Source organism: Bombus vosnesenskii, unplaced genomic scaffold (assembly GCF_011952255.1).
Source record: "Bombus vosnesenskii isolate JDL3184/JDL3185 unplaced genomic scaffold, Bvos_JDL3184-5_v1.1 scf7180000013286, whole genome shotgun sequence".
Lineage (NCBI taxonomy): Eukaryota > Metazoa > Arthropoda > Insecta > Hymenoptera > Apidae > Bombus > Bombus vosnesenskii.
This window is the reverse complement of record NW_022882939.1, coordinates 513,219-533,170: the sequence shown is the minus strand read 5'-3', so window position 1 is coordinate 533,170 and position 19,952 is coordinate 513,219. Positions and strand designations below refer to the sequence as shown.

General features: G+C 34.3%; 2 protein-coding genes across 3 annotated transcripts in view; both read right to left on the bottom strand.

Moving 5' to 3' along the window:
• LOC117232324 (mannosyl-oligosaccharide 1,2-alpha-mannosidase IA) overlaps window positions 1–19,952 on the bottom strand; it is a 241,561-nt gene that overhangs the window by 64,418 nt on the left and 157,191 nt on the right. The gene's annotated exons all lie outside the window — the stretch shown is intronic.
• Window positions 4,666–6,578, bottom strand: LOC117232331. The gene is made up of 3 exons (XM_033491664.1): window positions 6,423–6,578; window positions 5,308–5,427; window positions 4,666–5,184 (listed from the first exon to the last, which is right to left on the bottom strand). The coding sequence occupies exons 1-3, from the start codon at window positions 6,564–6,566 to the stop codon at window positions 4,876–4,878; spliced, it is 573 nt and encodes a 190-aa protein (XP_033347555.1). The 5' UTR covers window positions 6,567–6,578; the 3' UTR covers window positions 4,666–4,875.

Sequence of the window (19,952 nt, the reverse complement as noted above, 5' to 3'; positions counted from 1 at the left end):
ACTGAAACTCGTTCCTTTTGTACACGTAAATTCTTTCTTGTACATGGTATCCCACAGTATCGGAGAATTCAGAATTGGATTAGATTTGGGTCATAGTTTATTTTTCAGCCGGTAAGTTAGCTCATCAAAATAAGTGGGAAAAATGCAAATGTTTTTGTTTATTGAATTGCAAATTTATGCAATGGAATATGTAGAACATGATCTCGACGTTGCCCGCGGCTAGAAAGGGGAAAAGGGGAGGAGGGTTAATGAATTCTTAAAAATTCGCAAATTAAAAATATTAATTACTACAATCTCTAATATTTGATTACGTTTTGATGGAAATTAAATTTTAACCATATTGACACACTTCGTGTATGTAATCTTAAATTCCATTTACATAACAGAAGGAGACTCAAATATTAAAATGAGTCGTAACAAAAATGGTTAATGATCAATGATCAATAATTAAATTAATATAATCTATTGAAAAGTGGAGCATGAACATAATGTACAATTTCTATAAAAGCAAGAGGGGAAACAAAGAATGTGTCTTCAAAAACGAGAAGCATTAGCGTGACAAGTGCATGTCGATTTAATACAAAAGAGTAAAAATGTGTCTTATGGGAGAACTATGACAGGGGAATGAAAAATCAATATGCCTTCCTGACATAGTGCATAAGAATTTCGACCACTATCACGGAGTATAAATAGTTCCATATGTATCTTCATTAATTAAATTCGATGAAATCGATTTTGTGCATAACATAAAATTTGTGCATTAAATTAATAGATAACTATTACATGATATTTGTATATGTACATATAAATACAGTATTTCTAACGATTTACAAAGTATTTAATAGAATATTGTGTTACCTCCGTTTCTGGCAAAATAATTTTTCAAATGATTAATATGATGTTTATTCGCAGATTTGTTTGGATGTCCTTCAAAAATCCATATTTTCCACCGTTTGTGGAAACACTTCCAATTAGTTCGAAGAGATCATCTGTTTGTTTGCCCATAATTGGATGAGTCTAAATGGAATTGTTCACGGATATTCACGAGCGTAAGTAAATATCTATTATTCCTATAATTAATAAATACAACCTAATACCGTAGAGATATTTTAAAATCCATAAAGAAGGGGAAAAATATAAAAGAAAATTTACAACAACTTCTTTAATTTCCAAAAATACAGTTATAAACAATAATATGTCGAGAATAATTTCACATATCGTGCAAACAACATCAATAATACGTAACAGGCTGTTAAATGTCAACGTTATTAGGGCAAACATCATTTATGTCCCGTTCCATTTTTTATCAGCTTTTTTAAGAACGTTAGTTCTTTAGGGAATAGAAGAACCTAACATACGAAAACGTTGTGTTTGTGACCTGTAATGTGAGAAAAAAATTTTACAAAGATCTACTTTCTGCATTTATATTGACACTAGTTCAATTAATAGAGCTATTAGGATGGATTTGATTTGATATAACGAGAGCTTTTACATAAATCACTGTCAAATGTCATAATTAAATGAATACTTGGGGTTGTGCTTCCTGAGAAGTTTGTGCTAAGTTCGTGGAAATTCGATATAGCAAATACGACTATCTTCTTGACACGTTTCTTTAAATATTTCCCCTAAGAACGCATTTCCATACAAAAAGTCATATATTTTCTGTTCATTTCGTAAAAGTAATTGGTACGTTGCAAAATAGTAAAAAAAACGAAGAAAGAGCATGTGTATTTGTGCGTGCCCGAAAGTCATAGGACATATCAACCTTTGTTTATGATAATCTGAATTTGGATTCTCAGTCTAAATTTAGAGTGGAAGAAATACTAGGGGCTCCTTGTCAGAAGATACCTTTCAATTTTCTACACGATGTACAGTATATTTTTTACAGTAACCAGCTTTCGAGTTTGGAGCTTATTAACTCGGTGCTTTTTCATCGGATTTCAACGTTCAATGTTTCATAGCATTAATTCACCGGGCTTCCCACAATGCATGCAAAATTTCTCTTAAATGTTGAAAACTACGAAAATTTTGAATTTAATTATATCGCGGAAATTTTAGAAAATTCTCGAAGTTGCAAAAACTAAGACGTCGATATTTTTTTGATTGCTCGTAATAGCTGGCATGGCAAAGTGTACGTAACAAATTTGGGTCTAGTGGCAAAACTTTCATTTAGCAGTCACAGGATAGAAAACTGTTATAACCTGTCGTAATTAACAAGCTGATTGTGTGAGACGCAATAGGCTGATCTGATTTTGCACATATATTATACTTAGACTGATGATCCCAAATCCAGATTATCATGAATGAAGGTTGATTTGTTCATCAAAGGATGAATTTCGGGCGCGTGATAATACACATCCTGTGTTTCTTACTATTTTGCAACGTACATATTAAAAAAAGAAAAGAACAACTAGAGACGACAAAAACGCGTATCTAGAAGACATATTTTAAGAAACGTATCGAGAAGGTGGTCATGTTTGCTACACCGAACTTCCATCGAACTTAGCAGAAAATTTCCAGGAAGCGCAACTACTGATTTTCCATAATATTTGACAGCGATTTATGCAGAAATTTTCGTTAGATTAGATCAAATTCATTCCAATAGCTCCATTGATTGGACTATACTGTGACAGAACCAAATCGTGTTACCGCGGTTAGACCCTGTAACGACGAAACGAAGAATTTGCCCGTGGAATACGAGCAGCCCCTTACACTTCGCGTGAGTACCATTAAATACAATTTTTGAGCTTTCACAGGGATTTTGTACCAATGAGAATTGTATCTAAAATTTATACGAGAATTCATGTCATTTTTCTATATATATCCTTTTTTTCATAAAAGAGAAATATTTTCTTAAATAAGTAAATAAGTAAATAAGAAACGCTAGACAATTTTTTCTTTTTCTAATTTCTTTTGCCTTAGTCATCTCCAAAAAAGTATGAATTTGTATAAATATGCACAATATAATTATCGTTATTACTATTATTGAAATAAGGTTAATAATATTCTGATCCGATAATTGGAATACTTACGCGTCGTAAAAGACACCTAAACTGTGATCGATTAGTCTTTGGCCAAAGTACATTGTTAATGTACCGTAACAAATAAAAGATAACAAAAGGATGAGCATTATCACTAATATTCGTCCCTCGTCGTTCGTTTGCACCGATTGATAGAACTAATTCAATAATTTCGTAAATTTCATTATTTGAACTTCCAAATTACTTACAGTATCTTACATCTTATTTATGATTAATGAAAAATAAGAAAGCATTTTTCTTTTTTAAAGGAGGATAATATTAGAAATAATGTAAAGATTATAGGCATACGATAATTATTATCCTCTTAAATATACTACTTACTTTGTGAAATATTCAAGTTCTGAAAATCAATTTTCAAAAATTTGTTTTTTGACATCGTACGTGGTGTATGTAGTAATGGCATTCTCAATTGCAAAATGAAATTCATTTTCATAAATTCGATTGATATATTTAGAGAGAAAGAGAGAGAGAGAGAGCGAGAGAGAGAGAGAGAGAGAACGAGAGAGAAAGAGAGAGAAAGACTCCACTTATATATTTCTATATAAACCAAATAATTATTAACACGTTATGAAAAAATTAATATTCATGTCGTTGACATAAACATTCAATGTTACTCACGCTCACAAACACCATGGTTGCTCCAATGATACCAAAACACACTATAATGACGTAATGTATCTCAAATATGTCCCATATGACCCGCATATATCTTAAAAGATTTAAAATAGGCTAGATCCAATTCGTGGTAGATATAATAAGAAATTATCGTAGGTATCTACTAACTTTATCGCTTTTATGTGAACACGCACGGCCAATATTATCTTCGTGTAAATGTCACTATTTTTCTCGCATCCAGAAATTTCCTTAATATATTCGTTGGCAGCGTACCTCAAGTGATAGCTAAACCGAAGTGGAGTATTCATAAACATTGATATCACTCAGTGATTTTCCGTTATCAAGTTGCTTAGTAATGCTATAACTGTATACTTATAACATAGTGCTACATTAAAAACATCAAAGTGACACAAAAATTGTTAACAGTTTTTTTATAATTTTACAATTAATTAATTTTATAATTACATGCCTACGGCGAAAATTATTTTTTCCCGGGATAACCACTTGTTGGAAATATTACTTGAAATTTTAAATAAATTCTAAAGAATTAAAAAATATCCTACATTAATTAAAAAAAAAAATTATGTGAAATTCTGTAAAATATTCAGTTCCGTTGGGAAGAATTAAAATTATACAATTGGATTTAAAATTCCCATCAAGCCGTTAATGATTCCTTCGTGCATGGTTAGAAGTTTAATAGCAGCCTTTATAATTCCAATTGTCTTATTCTATTAATGATCATTATCGCTAATATAAAATATATCCAGTTTACAAATTACACCGTATCGTAAATAGTACTCGGTAAGTGCAGTGTACATATAGTGTTTTAATTTTTGATATTATTCATAGAAAATGCTGAAAAACATTCAATCAACTTAATTATTTTATGTCCAACATACATACATAATCCCACTGAAAATCCTTCACATAATAAAATATAGATATGAAATAAAATGTACATATATATAATGTAATATATAAAATGTAAACAATTACTCGTAACGTGAACATTATAGTATAGTGAGGTAATAGTATAAAACAGATTTACATACATCTACTGATTAATTTTATTTTTACCTTGTAATTTTGAACAATCCACATATGTGTTCTGACAAAACCATAAAACTTATTTCCAAAGCTGTCAAGATTATAGCATTCAGCAATACATTCAAGGAGATCAGATAAAGAGTAGGATAACTTATAGCTTTTCCTAATGCTTTCAAAGCAAACGGTCGTTGCCAGAATCTAGTATAATTTTCTTCCGGCACTTCAAGAACAGGCAGTGTCTGATACATGAAAATGGCGACAGTACTAGTGGAACATATGGCAACTGAAATTCATACATATTTATACACCGCAAAATTGATACAAGAAATGAAAATCTTTGTTTTGGTACGAATTTCATACTCATCAGCGATATCAATATAGTATGCACCAACTCTGCATATTTCCGAAGAATTTCGATACTCGGTTTATCGTTTTTCAAGGATTTCCAGTCGAATTCGATCGCTGTGTACAAAGTATGTACCTAACAATACGATAGTGAATGTTAATTTTTATTAATGTTGAATGGTAATTGTTAAAAGCAAAATAATAATAAAAATTGTAAATTTTCTAAATAACAAATTTAACGTTGCAAACGGAAACTTACGGCAGCCATATGTCTATGATGAAAGAAGTATTTGGAAACTATCATCAGATTCTGTACGAAAATGGACAGAACATTCGCCGTGCAATGGATGTCGCACTCAAACGTATAAAACCATGTTGTCTAAAAATATACGCGTGCTTGAGAAAATTATAATTTTCGTATGCGATGCTTGAAGAAGTACACTGTTCCGTTTAAGTGAATATTTCAGATCAATACGCGATATAGCACTCTCGTGGATTACATCGGTGTAACGTAGAATTACTATTCCATAATTAAAGACACAACTGACGAATTTAATTAAATATCAATTCGGCCCCCTCGCTGTAGCCCTAAAACTATTAATCCTAACAGATTACCAAGTAATTCAGATTTTAATCTATTTTCAACTGCCAGAAATATGCAGACACTTTTCACAAAATTAATTTCGACGTTTATGGAAACGTAATTATATATGCGGAAATGGATTTACGATATTATAACAATTTCAGTGTTTCACGCGTCCATTCACATCGACGTGAAAAATTTCCACTGAAAGCTCGAGTAGTGTTTCTCGTCCACGATAAATTTACCGTCATTACAAATTCGATCTTTTATATATTCACATATTCTTCGAACACTTTCACATCAAATGCTTTCGCATGGTTCAATGAAATTCGCCGAACGATACATTGACTCGCAACACAAATTGGTCTCGTTTTCGTCGAATCTCCCTTCTTCTGACGTTCTTCCAACACAGGACAAAGTTATTTTGAGTCCTGACACTTTTGCAATATATATGCGATGTGTTACTACAAAATGAAATAGAACAACATAATTTTCGCGAAAGTTTATTCAAACACTTTCACTGCGATGATCACTGCTGATTACCGTCACTATTAATAAAATAAGAGAATCAACAAATTTCGTCCAACGTAAATGACCAGATAACAACGACATAAAATCGAGTAGTAATAGAATCATAATAAAATTATAATAACATTATAGCTTGTTACATCGAATCATTTGAATGTACAGTATACGCAGTAAAGTTGTAAAGTGTAAAACGTAAAATCTGCGTCGTGTGAACGTGTAAACCAGTAGTGTAAAAGATGTAAAAGAGTTATTATTAAGATTACCTCGAGCAGTAGATAACCGATGTAAACCGTATAAAAGAAAGTGATTCGAAATAGACGAAACTTCGAATTTGGAGTTGGCCAGAGTCCTAAAACCAGCAGAAGCTTCTTCATGAACGAGTAGTCGGATCTCCTGACGTACGTCATTCTCCTACGAAGTCTGAAGCGCGAGTGTGTTTCGATTCATCGGTTGCCTGGTATACAATCCCCCCTTTCTGAACTTATGGCAAGATACGGAGAAGGAGATGGTAAAATATCAAGAGAGAAGAGGGGAAAATATCGAGAGAAGTGGCAAAAATGATTGACAGCAGGGGCAATTTGCAAGGATCGATAGTTCCATCGGTTTCTTGTGTAGCGAGGGTGAAAAAAGAAATTCAACCGAAGATAAAAGAAATATATCTAGGGGTGAAACTATAATTACTGTCGCGCCAAGTGTCTCGACATCACTTCCTATTTTCTGAAATTCAAACAAATGCAAATTCTGTATATTTTTCAACTACCTTTGCTCGTTATTTGTTGTACACTTGTGCACAGTGATTCGCGAATATATTTCGACATTTATCATAGAAAACTTTAGTGTGTTCAGTGCGTTAGAACCTTTTTCTACGGTATGTCAAATGTTTTCAGATTTTGAGAAATCGATTGTCAGACGAGACAGTTGATTTTTGATAGGATCACAGTGAAATTTGAGCGGTAGTATTGAGCACAAGTTGTTGCAGAATTGTAAATCGTGTTTCTAAGGTGGAAAATCAGATGCAGATTTTATACGATTAGTTGAAGGTGAAAGAACCTCGTTTGAAGTGTCTAATTCCAATGCAACAGAATTATTAGAGAAAGTAAACTGCGGATTTTTATGTATTTCATTTATAAAATTTAGTAGATAAAATAATTCTCTGCCTAGATTCCATTATCTTTAGATATATCCCCAAAAATATAAATATGCATAATCAAACATAGTTGAATGAAAAGTAATTGTTATTGTTACATCTGCCACTGATCTTCATAATCGTGGAGTTTATATGAAAGAAATATTCTGCAGAATTATCTTCTTGTATCAAAGTATTAGTTGTATTATAGGAAAAGAAATATATCAAAATATGTTAAATAATATTATTCAGTGATTTTGGTATAAATTCGATAAAAGAAGAGGAAGGATAGGAGGATGAGTATTCCTTAGAAAAAAGTTCCTTTTGTGTGTCAAAAGATATCGATTTGTAGTGAAGGGGTGCGAATGTATGTTAAGGGGAAAGTACGGTATGCAAAGGAAAATCGATACAAGGACTCTCGTGAAAAAATAAACGTTTCATAAACGAGGGTCTTGACCTTACTCAAACAAAAGGGAAGAGATGCTGTTTTTATACTCGCATAAAATATTCCTATGAAATTGAAATTAAAGAATTCTTTTTCGTGTTACGCATTAGAAAAAGGAAGAATATAAGTTGCAGTTTAATAATTGAAACATTGTTTATTCAATTATATTTGTGAATTCGTCGACTAATATAGAAATTTCTTATTTCGTTATTTGTATGGAATGAAACACCATAAGATAATTGACGCTTAAATTTACAAGCTACAAAAAGAGTTGTCGATCTTAATGAGGAATGTAAAATTACCCAAAGTTAATGACAGTAAAAATAGATATAAAATTTAACAAATTATAGATACCCTGAAGAAACCTTCTATCGATGGGGTATAGAAACCAAGAATTATTTTTAAGTCGATTGTAGTTTCTATCATCAAGAAAAGATATAGTTTTTGTATCCACACGGGAGCTTCATACCATTTCGCGCTGTATCTGTAAATATGCGAAACACAATCTGTAATTCTATATAAAGTTAGTAAAATCTTTCGTAAGAATTCGCGTAAGACGTCACTTAATGTTTATTCTAATTCGTTATTAGAACTATCACTTTACAGTTATGACAATTCTGACACTCTTAGGAAACTAAAAAATTACTTATTTAAATTTCTTTACTTGTAATTAAATCAAAATATTTCTGTCATGTATTTTATTTTTAGATTTTTTTCTTATTATATCATCACCTTTCTCTTTGTTAAATAACTTAAAGAAAATCTTGTAAACATGCAAATCACAACACGTGAAAATGCAAATAATTTGTATTGTAAGTAAAAACCAGAAAAGTGAAGTACTCACGCGTAAAAGAAAATAGCAGCATGGTGATCTCGAATATTTTGTGAGGTGAGGTTACAAAAGTACAATATGCCGAAATGAAGGATAATTACTAATGAGATTAACAGAGCTTTCTTTATATTAAACGCGAGAAATATCAGTTCGTACACCTGTTATTGAAACAAACTAATTCAATTGTTTTGGAGATTTACTACTTAATTGACTCTATCCATTCCTTCCCTCCAAGTGTTTTCTAATACTCATCTTTATTTTTTATGAAGACGAACAGTTACTCACGTAAATGAGATGAACAATAAGAGAAACCATGCCGAGAAAAAGCATAATTGTGTAAGTCATCAAGAAAGTGTTCGTTAAGCCTTTAAAAAACCTTTAACAACATAAAAAATCATATATACTCTATATATTTTGAAGCAACATACAGAATGTATTTATATTTTCTTCTTCTTTATTCTTTTAATGCAAACACGTTTGAAATATTTTCTTTACTCCTCGTACAGTTGGAAGAAAATATTTAATACTGCTGTAGAAGTATTTTAAAGGAATCAAATCAAGGGACATGATATTTTACTACATGCAAGAAAATAAATGGGTTCTTCAGTTGGTAATCTACAGTTCTATAGGAATGTGTAGTTATATTCTAACGGCGCATCTTTTGCTTCATGGTGATTAGAAATTTTAGAATAGAAATATTTATTTCGTGAAATGTTTATAGTTATAATAATTTTATGCAATTGCCATAATTATCTCTTACACTTAGCTCACGTAACGGTAACTATGAAATAAACAATCGTTCTTCTTCATACTGAATATATCGCCTATTTATCAATGCAGTTTTATACCTGCTAATACGTATAAATATCATTCAACGATTAAAAATTATAGATACTAACGTGAGACATCGCTTGTGTGTGTTCACAGCGTTTACAATTCTTAAGAAAATCACGATGTTTTTACGTATGGGAGACATTTGATATTTGTCACAATCTAACGCATGCTCAATTTTATTACTGAAATATGAAAAATATCTTAATGAATATTACAAGTTAAAAGAATGATAATATATATATATATATATTTTTTTAAATCAAATTCGAGTAAGAAATAGTAAAAAATACTTTTAAAAATTTGCTAAATGTTATAATTACAAAATGTAAAATATTCAATTACCATTAAAAGTCATTAGTACTAATGTTATAATTAATATAGGTAGAATAAAGAAATCATAGCTAATATTTCTTACCCTGCAATTGTAAACATCCCAACAAGGTGTTGACAGAGTATCATGTAAGTCGTTTCAGTGGTTGTCATCACTATTGCTCCCAAAATATTAACAATAATCAAAGAAAATAATGCAAAATAAGACGAGTTGTTATATCGTATGATAATAAATGTCATATTGGCCAAGTGGGTTGATCGAGATTCGTTTACAGGTATCATGATATCGATAATGACTGGCAGCAATTGAGATACGGCAAACAGAATCGAAGTCATGACAATTATTACTGAAATTATGAAGATGACCATAACATAAATACTAAATTGTTCAGAATCATTAAAATAACTGGTCATCGGCTGACTTCAGCTTAAGAGTAATATATTGTAATTTAAAAATAAGCATGCAGAAAGTGGAAAAATATTTATATATAGAACACATCATATTATTTCGAAATTAACACAGATATTCTAAGTGGCTTTAAATGATACTTTCTGTTGATAATGAAGAACTATTCAAATAGAAGAATAACGTTAAATAGAAACAAAGCTGCTAAGAATTGCCAAATAAATATGAAAATTATTGTACGGCCATCCTTTTTGAGGGGTGATAGGCTTAGCTGGGTTAAAAATTGTTCATTAATACGTTGAAAAAGTGCAGAAATCATATAACAAAAGATCGTGGATAAATAACAATGGAAGCGAATAAATTACTGATTTTCGAGTGTTTTAAATTTTGACAGTTCTCCATTCGTAAAATAAATTTACTTGTGGCAACTATCGTAATGAGCTTTCCAGTAGACGTGCGACTCCGTAACATATCCAATTCGTTCTCGTTGTGTTGAATATCGTTCCAATCATGTTTGACGAGTTCAAACAATGTCTTCATCTGCATTTGGAAACAAAAATCCTTATTTCACTACATTGTCTACAAACGATCACACGTTAGTATACAGAACTCACTTTTTTGCTCTGACAGCAAAACGTGCAGTATTTTAGTATGTACATTGTTGTTATTATCACGTAGGCAGAATAGGAAATGAAGTCGTCAATATTGTACACCGAGGTGAAAATATTCGTTAGCTGCAATTGTTTGTTACCTGTTTATAGTTGAATAACACCTACACTGGCTCGCGAAAATATTTCATGATAGATCGAACTTGCAACAGAAACCGCCGGAAAACCCACAGTAACAAGCACAAAGAATTGCAGGATTGAAGGAAATACAGGCCATCCTTCTATAACACGCTTAATTCGTGTCGTAATCGAAACCATGTTACAAGGATATCGTGTTATAGGAGGGTTATCGCAATTTTTCCACCGTGTTATATCGAAGTTGTGTTTTCAGCAAATCGTCTTAAAAGAGGATTGAGTATACCTGAATGATCAAACCAACTATGAAGACCGCCAGCATATAGAAGTTAAGAATGATCGTTAATTTGGACTTTTCGTACGGCCACAAGCCAGTCAACAGTAGAAGTTGCTGATTAATGTTATAATATTTGCTTCCGAGAAAGTCCATGCTTCTCAGAAACTGATAGATAGTTTTGATGCTTGTGGTGCTGCAGAAATATTCAATTCAACCATCCGCCGGAAGTCTTTATAAATAAGGAGAAAGTTTTCCGCGGGCGACTCGGAAGGGTGCGATAATAACAGTGGAGTGGACGTGTTTCGAGACATCGGTGAATTAAGTAAATTATAGAGTGCACAGACGGTCTTTCGCACCATTTTCAGCTTTTCCCCGCTCTTCCTGAAAACGCGCACGCGTGTTCCGCCTCATCCCTTTTGCCAGTCCTGGTCAGTGTGTGTTGCATCGTGGGGTAAAGTGTATCGAATGTGCAGAACAGAATAGAAAGCATGTACGGAAAGATCGTTTGAGCGTTTGTAATTGTTTAACACCGTTTTAACGACACAAGTATAGGAAACTTCTATACACGAAAGTAGTTGCGCGCATCCTTATTCTCAAGTGAAGCGTTTCTCGGTGCCCCAAATTCTTATAGTTACATAAAAGTGTTATTAAGTGATACGAAACTTAATTTACTTGCACTTTAAGTAGTATATGAATAGATGCTGTAATAAATACAATAGTGTAGCTGTAATAAATACAATAGTGGTATTGTGATGTATACAAAATTGTGATCTTTCAAAAGTGCCGTAATTAAATACGATTATTACGATTGTTAAAATTTGAAACTAGTCTGCGGATGTATAGAGATGTTACAAGGTATTTACTGCGTACATATATTTATTAGGGAACTGGGATAATGAGGAGAAAGGAAGGAACTAATGGTCACCTTCACACATATAAGTTTCACTGAATACCGAGGCTTATTAATATTGTAAATTGTATATAAAGTAACTTCTGCGCTTCTACAGGCATGCAATACCATGTAGAATTGTACCTGCATATTGTTGTATCTCTTAACATACACTAGTATTATAATTGCGTTATTTAATTAGTAAACAGAAACATTTAGACAAATAGAAAATAATGTAAGAAATAACGGCAGAACAAGCACATTTAGTCAAATTTGAGCTTACGATTCCTTAAACGCGTTCAGACTACAATCTATTATAACTTTTGCGGAATAGCAACATATGTACAAGAACGCTAAATAGTTAATACGGAAAAAGATACAGATGAAGAATTCTTCATTTTTTAAATCTATTGTCGTCTTAAGAACCAATAAAACGTTAGGATAAATTAGAATCAAATTACCCATTCTTTTCAATCGTTCGGCCTTATTTATCTTCTCTCGCAAATTCTTTCATTCTAACAAAAGTAATGTTAATGGACACTTTTCAATTGACTCTCGTTTGAATTACTTGAATTCTATAAAAAACAAATTGATCTGAAATATTCGGCAGACGCTAACGTTATTTGTATAAACAATCTGTATATATTTATAACCAATGGCAGACAGTATTTCTTTTCAGATTTCACTTTCACGGTGTACTGCTTATAAGAAAAAGAATTGCGAAAATCTAAAAGCTTCGAGAATGGTTTCACACATTACATTCGTCGAGGATTTTACCTTTTCCCAACAACGTGTAGGAATGAAAAGACACAGAGATAGAAAACACGGCTGAACCAGATGGCGGAAAATAATGTATCGGGTAATTCGATAATACGTAATAAAATTAATGAAATAAAAATAATAAATTTATGAAACTTTATCCAGCGAATGGATTCCACAAGAAAGGTAGGCAGGAAATGCATGGAAAACAAAGTAGGATCAGCTTAGATATTACCATCATATAATATCTACCACTCATTATAATCAAATGTACCAATTGTAGTGTATTCCTATGATAGTCCACGACGTGCCGGATGTCCCTCAAATTCACGTCGAGCTGACCTGACGAAAACAGATCCGCAATTGCTTTTCGCTTTAACTTTTCGCTAAAAACGTGCACCAATTCTTTGACAAATATGACTTAAGAAGGAATTTCACTTTGTATCGTTCGAATTAACCTGCAAACAGTCAGCAGCTTACAAAATATCGCACTTTTCACTGCATTGAGATATATCTATAAGAATTAAATGATCACACAGTTAACCATTTCTTTTCGGTCGAATGATTTGAAAGCTGCCATTGACTAAATTGTCGCCATAATTGCCGCCATATAAATACATACAAACAACTTCATCTGAAACATACAGCAAATATGAGCAAAATAGGAAAGTCTGAGAATGAGAGTTAGGTAAATCGCAATTAAATAAATTTACTCAAATTCTATGACAGCAACATTAACGGTCCGCTATGAAACACGTTTTCCGTTTAAATGGCATTATTCGATTGTTTTGAATATCGTATATTTACCTGAAGCTCATGCCCATTGTAACGTTGTAAGTGCTGTAAGGTATCTGTTGCACGCGATGACCACATGAAAAGGGGAAAAGTCGGCATTTTCATTCATACCTAGTTATCTCGAACATTCCGCACATCCAGTGGGCAAACACAGCCAGCAGCAGTTCCGTACCCGCCATACACAACAATCCAATTGTATAAACAAATAGGATATTCACGCATGCAATATTAACATACCCTATCCTATCAGCAGAAAACATTGTTAAGCAGAAAAATTAACGTTCTCGGGATTCGTTTAAAGGCAACAGCAGATCCAACGTTATCGGAGTGAAGACATACCACACTCCGAACAAAGTTCACGAGCAACATAAGTCTAAAACGGGAATGGTTTAATGATACCATGACATCTTCGCATCCGAATACTTTTGTACTAGCAAATGCTGTTAGTCTCGTAACCGTGGAGACGGAAGTATTTTCGTATTTTTCTCTTTTGAATAACACATATCTACCATATAATCGTATTAAAGGAACAGTATTTCTAGCACAAAACATCGTCAAGTACAAATGATTCAGTATTCAAAGTTTTCTGTAATAAAGCCAATCACATAACCGAAGTTTCACAATTTTACGTTTACATAATAATTGGAAGGAAACGTTCAGACGGTAAAATAAACGCGACTACGGCGATAAATTCCAGGAGCATAGAAAATGTTTCCTTACATAGGAAAATGGAGATTGTGTAAGTCGAATAATCGACGTATTTCATCAGTATCTGAACTTCCTGTTGATCTTTCAGCATGGTAGGTTGTCAAAAAGAAATATAGTCTGTACCCACGTGAAAAAATTTATATGAATCGGTTTTGTTGAACTTCACAGAGTTCACTTTAGAGCATCACGTACCGCTAGCAACATTGGTACGGAAGAGACATATCGCATGAAAAACGCCATAACTCGACAGGTTGCAGATAACGTTACGATGCAACCTCGAAATGTATTACCAGATTTAAAAAGCCATAATACCTAGAAACATATTGTGTAAATTCTTTATGTTAAGAAACAAGTCACATTTTTGTATAGTATTAATACAGTAATATATTTCTTTTCACGAATTTGTAATGGGTAGATCCGCAATAAAATGTTGCGCTGCACGTAAATTGAGAGTACAAAAATAGTGAATTCAGTTTACCTGGAAAATTATATAAGCGAGCATAAAGACAGAGATCGACATTTTATGAATCGTTGAGTAAATCGACTTGTGGTATGACCAGAGTCCTAAGGTACTCAGCGGGATACAATAAGTATTGTACTGCATGTAAAACTATCTGGCTTCACTTACGGAAAAACATCTGTGGGGAAAACTCGAGGAATCATCCGACAACACCTCGCTACGATTTATCATTTCCACTGTTATCGTTTCCTCTTGAATTTGGTCGTGCTGTCTGTCTGTAGAAGTAATCTATAATGCATTTACGGTTATGAAATACAGTAATGAAATTACAGCTATTCGCCGGCATCGACCAAGTTTATTAACGCCCCTCAAGAAATTGATACATAATAGGCGGTCACTTTGAGAAAATTACAGTCTACATGAAATTTCTCTCCGTCTGCATATTTTCCGTTATTGTTAGTTTGGTCTTATTTTTTTATAGATATTAGAAAAGGGAAAATTTGTCGCGACGATAGTATTTCCGCAAACGCCGCGAACTTCACAGCAACCCTTCCGTGGTGTGCTCCCTTCGTCATTTTGTTCAATGGATTTGACAAAGACGAACAGCCGTCGAGGAGTATCAACATTTTACGAATTTGATTTGTATCAGGTAATCGTAATATGTGAAAAATCAGCTTTTTGCAACAAAATATGCCTGCTCCTCATGACAATTATTGTCTGAAGTGGTTCCTCTATGCAGAGTGTCCTAATTTCCACAATAATTAACATTGCGATCTGTTCTTCGTCCAATGCTATTGTTAACAACTGAGTAAGTAATATTGTCCTTCTTATAAATTTTGCGCTAGGTCGTTTGCCATTTGATTCTCTATGAAGTAATGCAATGTACGGTATGAATGCGATATTATAGATAAAATGTAATATATTACACATGATTGAAAATACAATATTAGCGAATCATTCAAATATTGTCGAAAGTTCAAAATTGAGAAGATTGAAAATGTATATCATAGAATTGTCTGAAAATGACAAGATTTCCCTGTTGCAGATTTAGTGAAAGAATGGAGGATGAAGCATCAATTAATTTCAGTTGTGATAAGTTATGGACATGAATTTACTATGACTAACGAGTAATTCGGAAAAATAAGAGATACGCGAGAAATGGACAAAAGATATACAAAAACGACGGGTTCTATCATGGAAGAAATGATTCAGGTATTCACATTACTGTGGCTTGTCAATTTAGATGTTTCCATATTTGAGAATAGGAATTTTCGATATATATCCAGATCTTTGTGAAATTTCAAGTTGGAAATTTTATGAGCACTAGATCTCGTTCAAATGCAGATTTTCTGTAGGAATTTTGTGACAAATATACGGGACAATTGAAAAGAATCTGCTGTCGTCAAATTAAGAATTTCCTGTTAGAGCTGAAAAAATAGAAACGAAGGATCATGGAATATATACAGAGGCATAACAATATATCATGGAAAAGTGCTGCATATTATGACACTATAACTTCCATGGACCTAAATTATAAGACGTCAAGTGAATTTTATCCATGCATGTGGTGTTATTTCAGTTAAAAAAATATGAAATATGCTATATTTTAATAATTTCAATAAATTGAATTATTATGTTGAAGTGTATGGTATTACATAAAGATTAACGATTCTAAACTCATAAACCTTTTCGAAGATTCCGAAAAGGAAAAGGAATACTCGTCTACTATCGATGGATGATCGCATGAAAAAATCAAACATAACTCCGATTTTTGATTGTAGATGAAAATCACAGAGAAAGTGCATCACAGGTCACATTTTCTACGCTTTACAGGAAACGAATTCTAACATTACCAAAATTGTGTCTGTATTCGACTGCGGAATTATGCATGTACTTTTATCCCGTTTAAACATTGAAAAGCAGTGCTCGTCACGATATTCCAATAGCACAGAGATATTAAAACATTGCTTGTCTTAATAATTAAAGCAATTATTCGTTCGCAATTACATCTTATATGTACTAATAACGCAATGTACAACATTAATATGATATTTTCAGTAAAATCAGATATTATGACTTTCATTCGAAACACACGCGATTGAAAATATGAGGCTATAAAATCTTTTTTATTGAATGTACTTAACATGAAAGGAGTGAAAAACGGGAAACGTAAAATTAATTGAAAATCGAAATTCTATTCCACTTCCAGAAGAATGAAATATAAACCAATGACTAATATAAATTATTTATTATTAAATTATCAATTATTAAATATTAATTCAAATCACTGCTATCAACAATTATCGCACAATCAATGATGCTGGAGAAATTCTACTGAAGAGAGTATATCAGCAAAGTATGAGACGGACGTACTCAGCATCTGAAACGAAATAATAATTCACTAGCAGATATCAGACAACGATTATACAATAACAGACTGAAAAAATTACCTTTGAAAAACCGACACGAGAAGCAACGAAAGATCCGAAAAGGTCTATCACGATCTCTGATGAGCTCCTCAACATTATAAGGAGTAACAACTTCTGCGCTTCTACAGGCATGCAATATCATGTAGAATTGTACCTGTATATGGTAGTATCTCTCAGAATACACAATTATGATAATCGTGTTATTCAATTAGTAAATAGAAACATCTGGACACATAGAAAATTATTTAATAGACAACGACAGAACAACCATATTTAGTCAAATTTGAGCTTACGGTTCCTTGAACATGTCCAAACTACAATCTATCATAATTTGTCCATAATAGTGACATATGTACAAAATTACCACATGACTGATAAAGAATATACTAGAGATGAAGATTTCTGACTCATCATTCGCACTTGTTATAGCATTTGAAAGCTGGAAAACGATAGGATAAATTAGGGTCAATTTTCCACTTCTGTTCAATCGTTCGGCCTTATTTATCTTCTTTCGCAAATTCTTTCGTTCTAACAAAAGTACTGTTAATGGACACATTTCAGTTGACTCTCGTTTGAAATATTTGAGTTCTATAGAAAACAAATTGTTATTTGTATAAACCATCTATATATATTTATAACCAATGGCAGATAGTATTTCTTTTCAGATTTCACTTTACGGTGTACCACCTATCAGAAGAAGAATTGCGAAAATCTAGAAGCTTCGAGAATGATTTCACACATTACATTCATCGAGGATTTTACCTTTTCCCAAGAACGTGCAGGAATGAAAGGATACTTACTCGATGCAAAGACGCAGAGAAAGAAACTACAATCACAGAACATGGCGGAATATAATGTAGCATGTAATTCGATAATGCGTAATCGATGAATTCCGCAAGAAACGTCAGCAGGAAATGCATGGAAAATAAAGTAGGATCAGCTTAGATATCAACCATCGAATACTCATTATAGTCGAATATACCAACTGTAGTGTATTCCTATGATAGTCCACGACGTGCCGGATGTCCCTGAAATTTACGTCGAGCTGACCTGACGAGAACAGATCCGCAATTGTTTTTCGCAATCGATAGCTAAAAACGTGCACCAATTTCTTGACAAATATGACTTAAGAAGGAATTTCACTTTGTATCGTTTGAATTAACCTCCAAACAGTCAGCAGCCTGCGAAAAATCGCACTTTTCACTGCATTGAGATATATTTATAAGAATTATCACAGAGGTAACTATTTCTGTTCGCTTGATTGATTTGAAAGCTGCGATTAACTGAAATAGATTGTCGCCATATGAATACATAGCTGGGAGTGTGGCGGCTCCTGCAATCCGGCTACTCGAAGGCTAGATATGATGGAAGGTCTGAGAGCGCGGGTGCCTGTTGGGGCGTGACTCACGTTGACTGGGCGTTCGCGCTAAATTCGCCGTCAATATGGGCATCTCGTCGAAGAATCCAGGATGGCCAGGTTGGTTAGGGAGAGGCGAACCACGCCAGAGGGGAAACCCAGCAGCCAAAAGTCTCCGTGGCGGGCAGTAGTGGGATCGCGCCCGGGAGTGGGACCGCAGTGACAGCCTGGTCAATATGACTGGACTCATATCTTTTTCGGCGTCTTCTCCGTTCGAGCTGCAGGTCCTAGCGCTGCGACGGTATACCATCAACTGCAGGGCCTGTGCTCGTGCGGGTATACGCCCTCTGCCGGCCAGTCGGTCCACGACGTCCGGGGGGAGGCAAGGCTCGAGACTTGGGAACGGTGGCGCAGTCAGCTCGCCGCCGAGGATGCGGTGTGGCCTCATCGGGCCGTTGGAGCGGCCCTATCGAACTGGGAGACCTGGAGAGATCGTGGCGGGCTACCACTGATGTAAAGGATGACGCAGGTGCTCATCGGACACGGAGCGTTCGGGGAGTTCCTGCTAAGAATACGGCAGGAGGTAACTAGCACGTACTACCATTGCGAGGAAGAGGAAGACACGGCGCAGCACACGCTGGAGTTCTGCCCGGCGTGGGAGGAACCGCGCCGTGTCCTACGACTCTCCATCGGCGAGAGTTTGGCCCAGAGGCGATCGTAGAAGCAATACTGAGGGGGAAACAAGAGTACATCGCCGTCCGCTCCTACTACGAGCAAGTCATGTTCGCAAAGGAGCGCGCCGAGAGAGATAAGGTGAGAGGACAACACCCATCGAGACTGCCATCACGCCGAAGAGGGTCTGGTCTTCCCTTCGAACTCGCACGACGGCCCAGGCAGCTTGGCGTCAGGAGGAGTGGTCCCCCCTAACGGTCCAATTAACAAAGGATGACTCCCGATTACACCATCAGGGAAAAGACGAAGGAGTACCCCAGCAGCAATATGAAAAGATGGCCTCGGGGCTCTCCTACCAATCGTCAGGACGATCAACGTCGAGGTTTTAGCCGGTACCAATCCGGCACTAACCGGCGCCCTTTCCCGGGAGGACGCGGAGCGCCAATGAATGTTTCCTCCACGAAAAAAAAAAAAAAAAAAAAATATGAATACATACAAACAACTTCATCTGAAACATACAGCACATATGAGCAAAATAGGAAATTCTGAGAATGAGGGTTAGGTAAATCGCAATTAAATAAATTTACTCAAATTCTATGGCAGCAACATTAACGGTTCGCTGTGAAACACGTCTTCCGTTTAAATGGCATTGTTCGATTGTATTGCATATCGTATATTTACCTGACCATCATGCCCACTGTAACGTTGTAAGTGTTGTAAGGTGTCTGTTG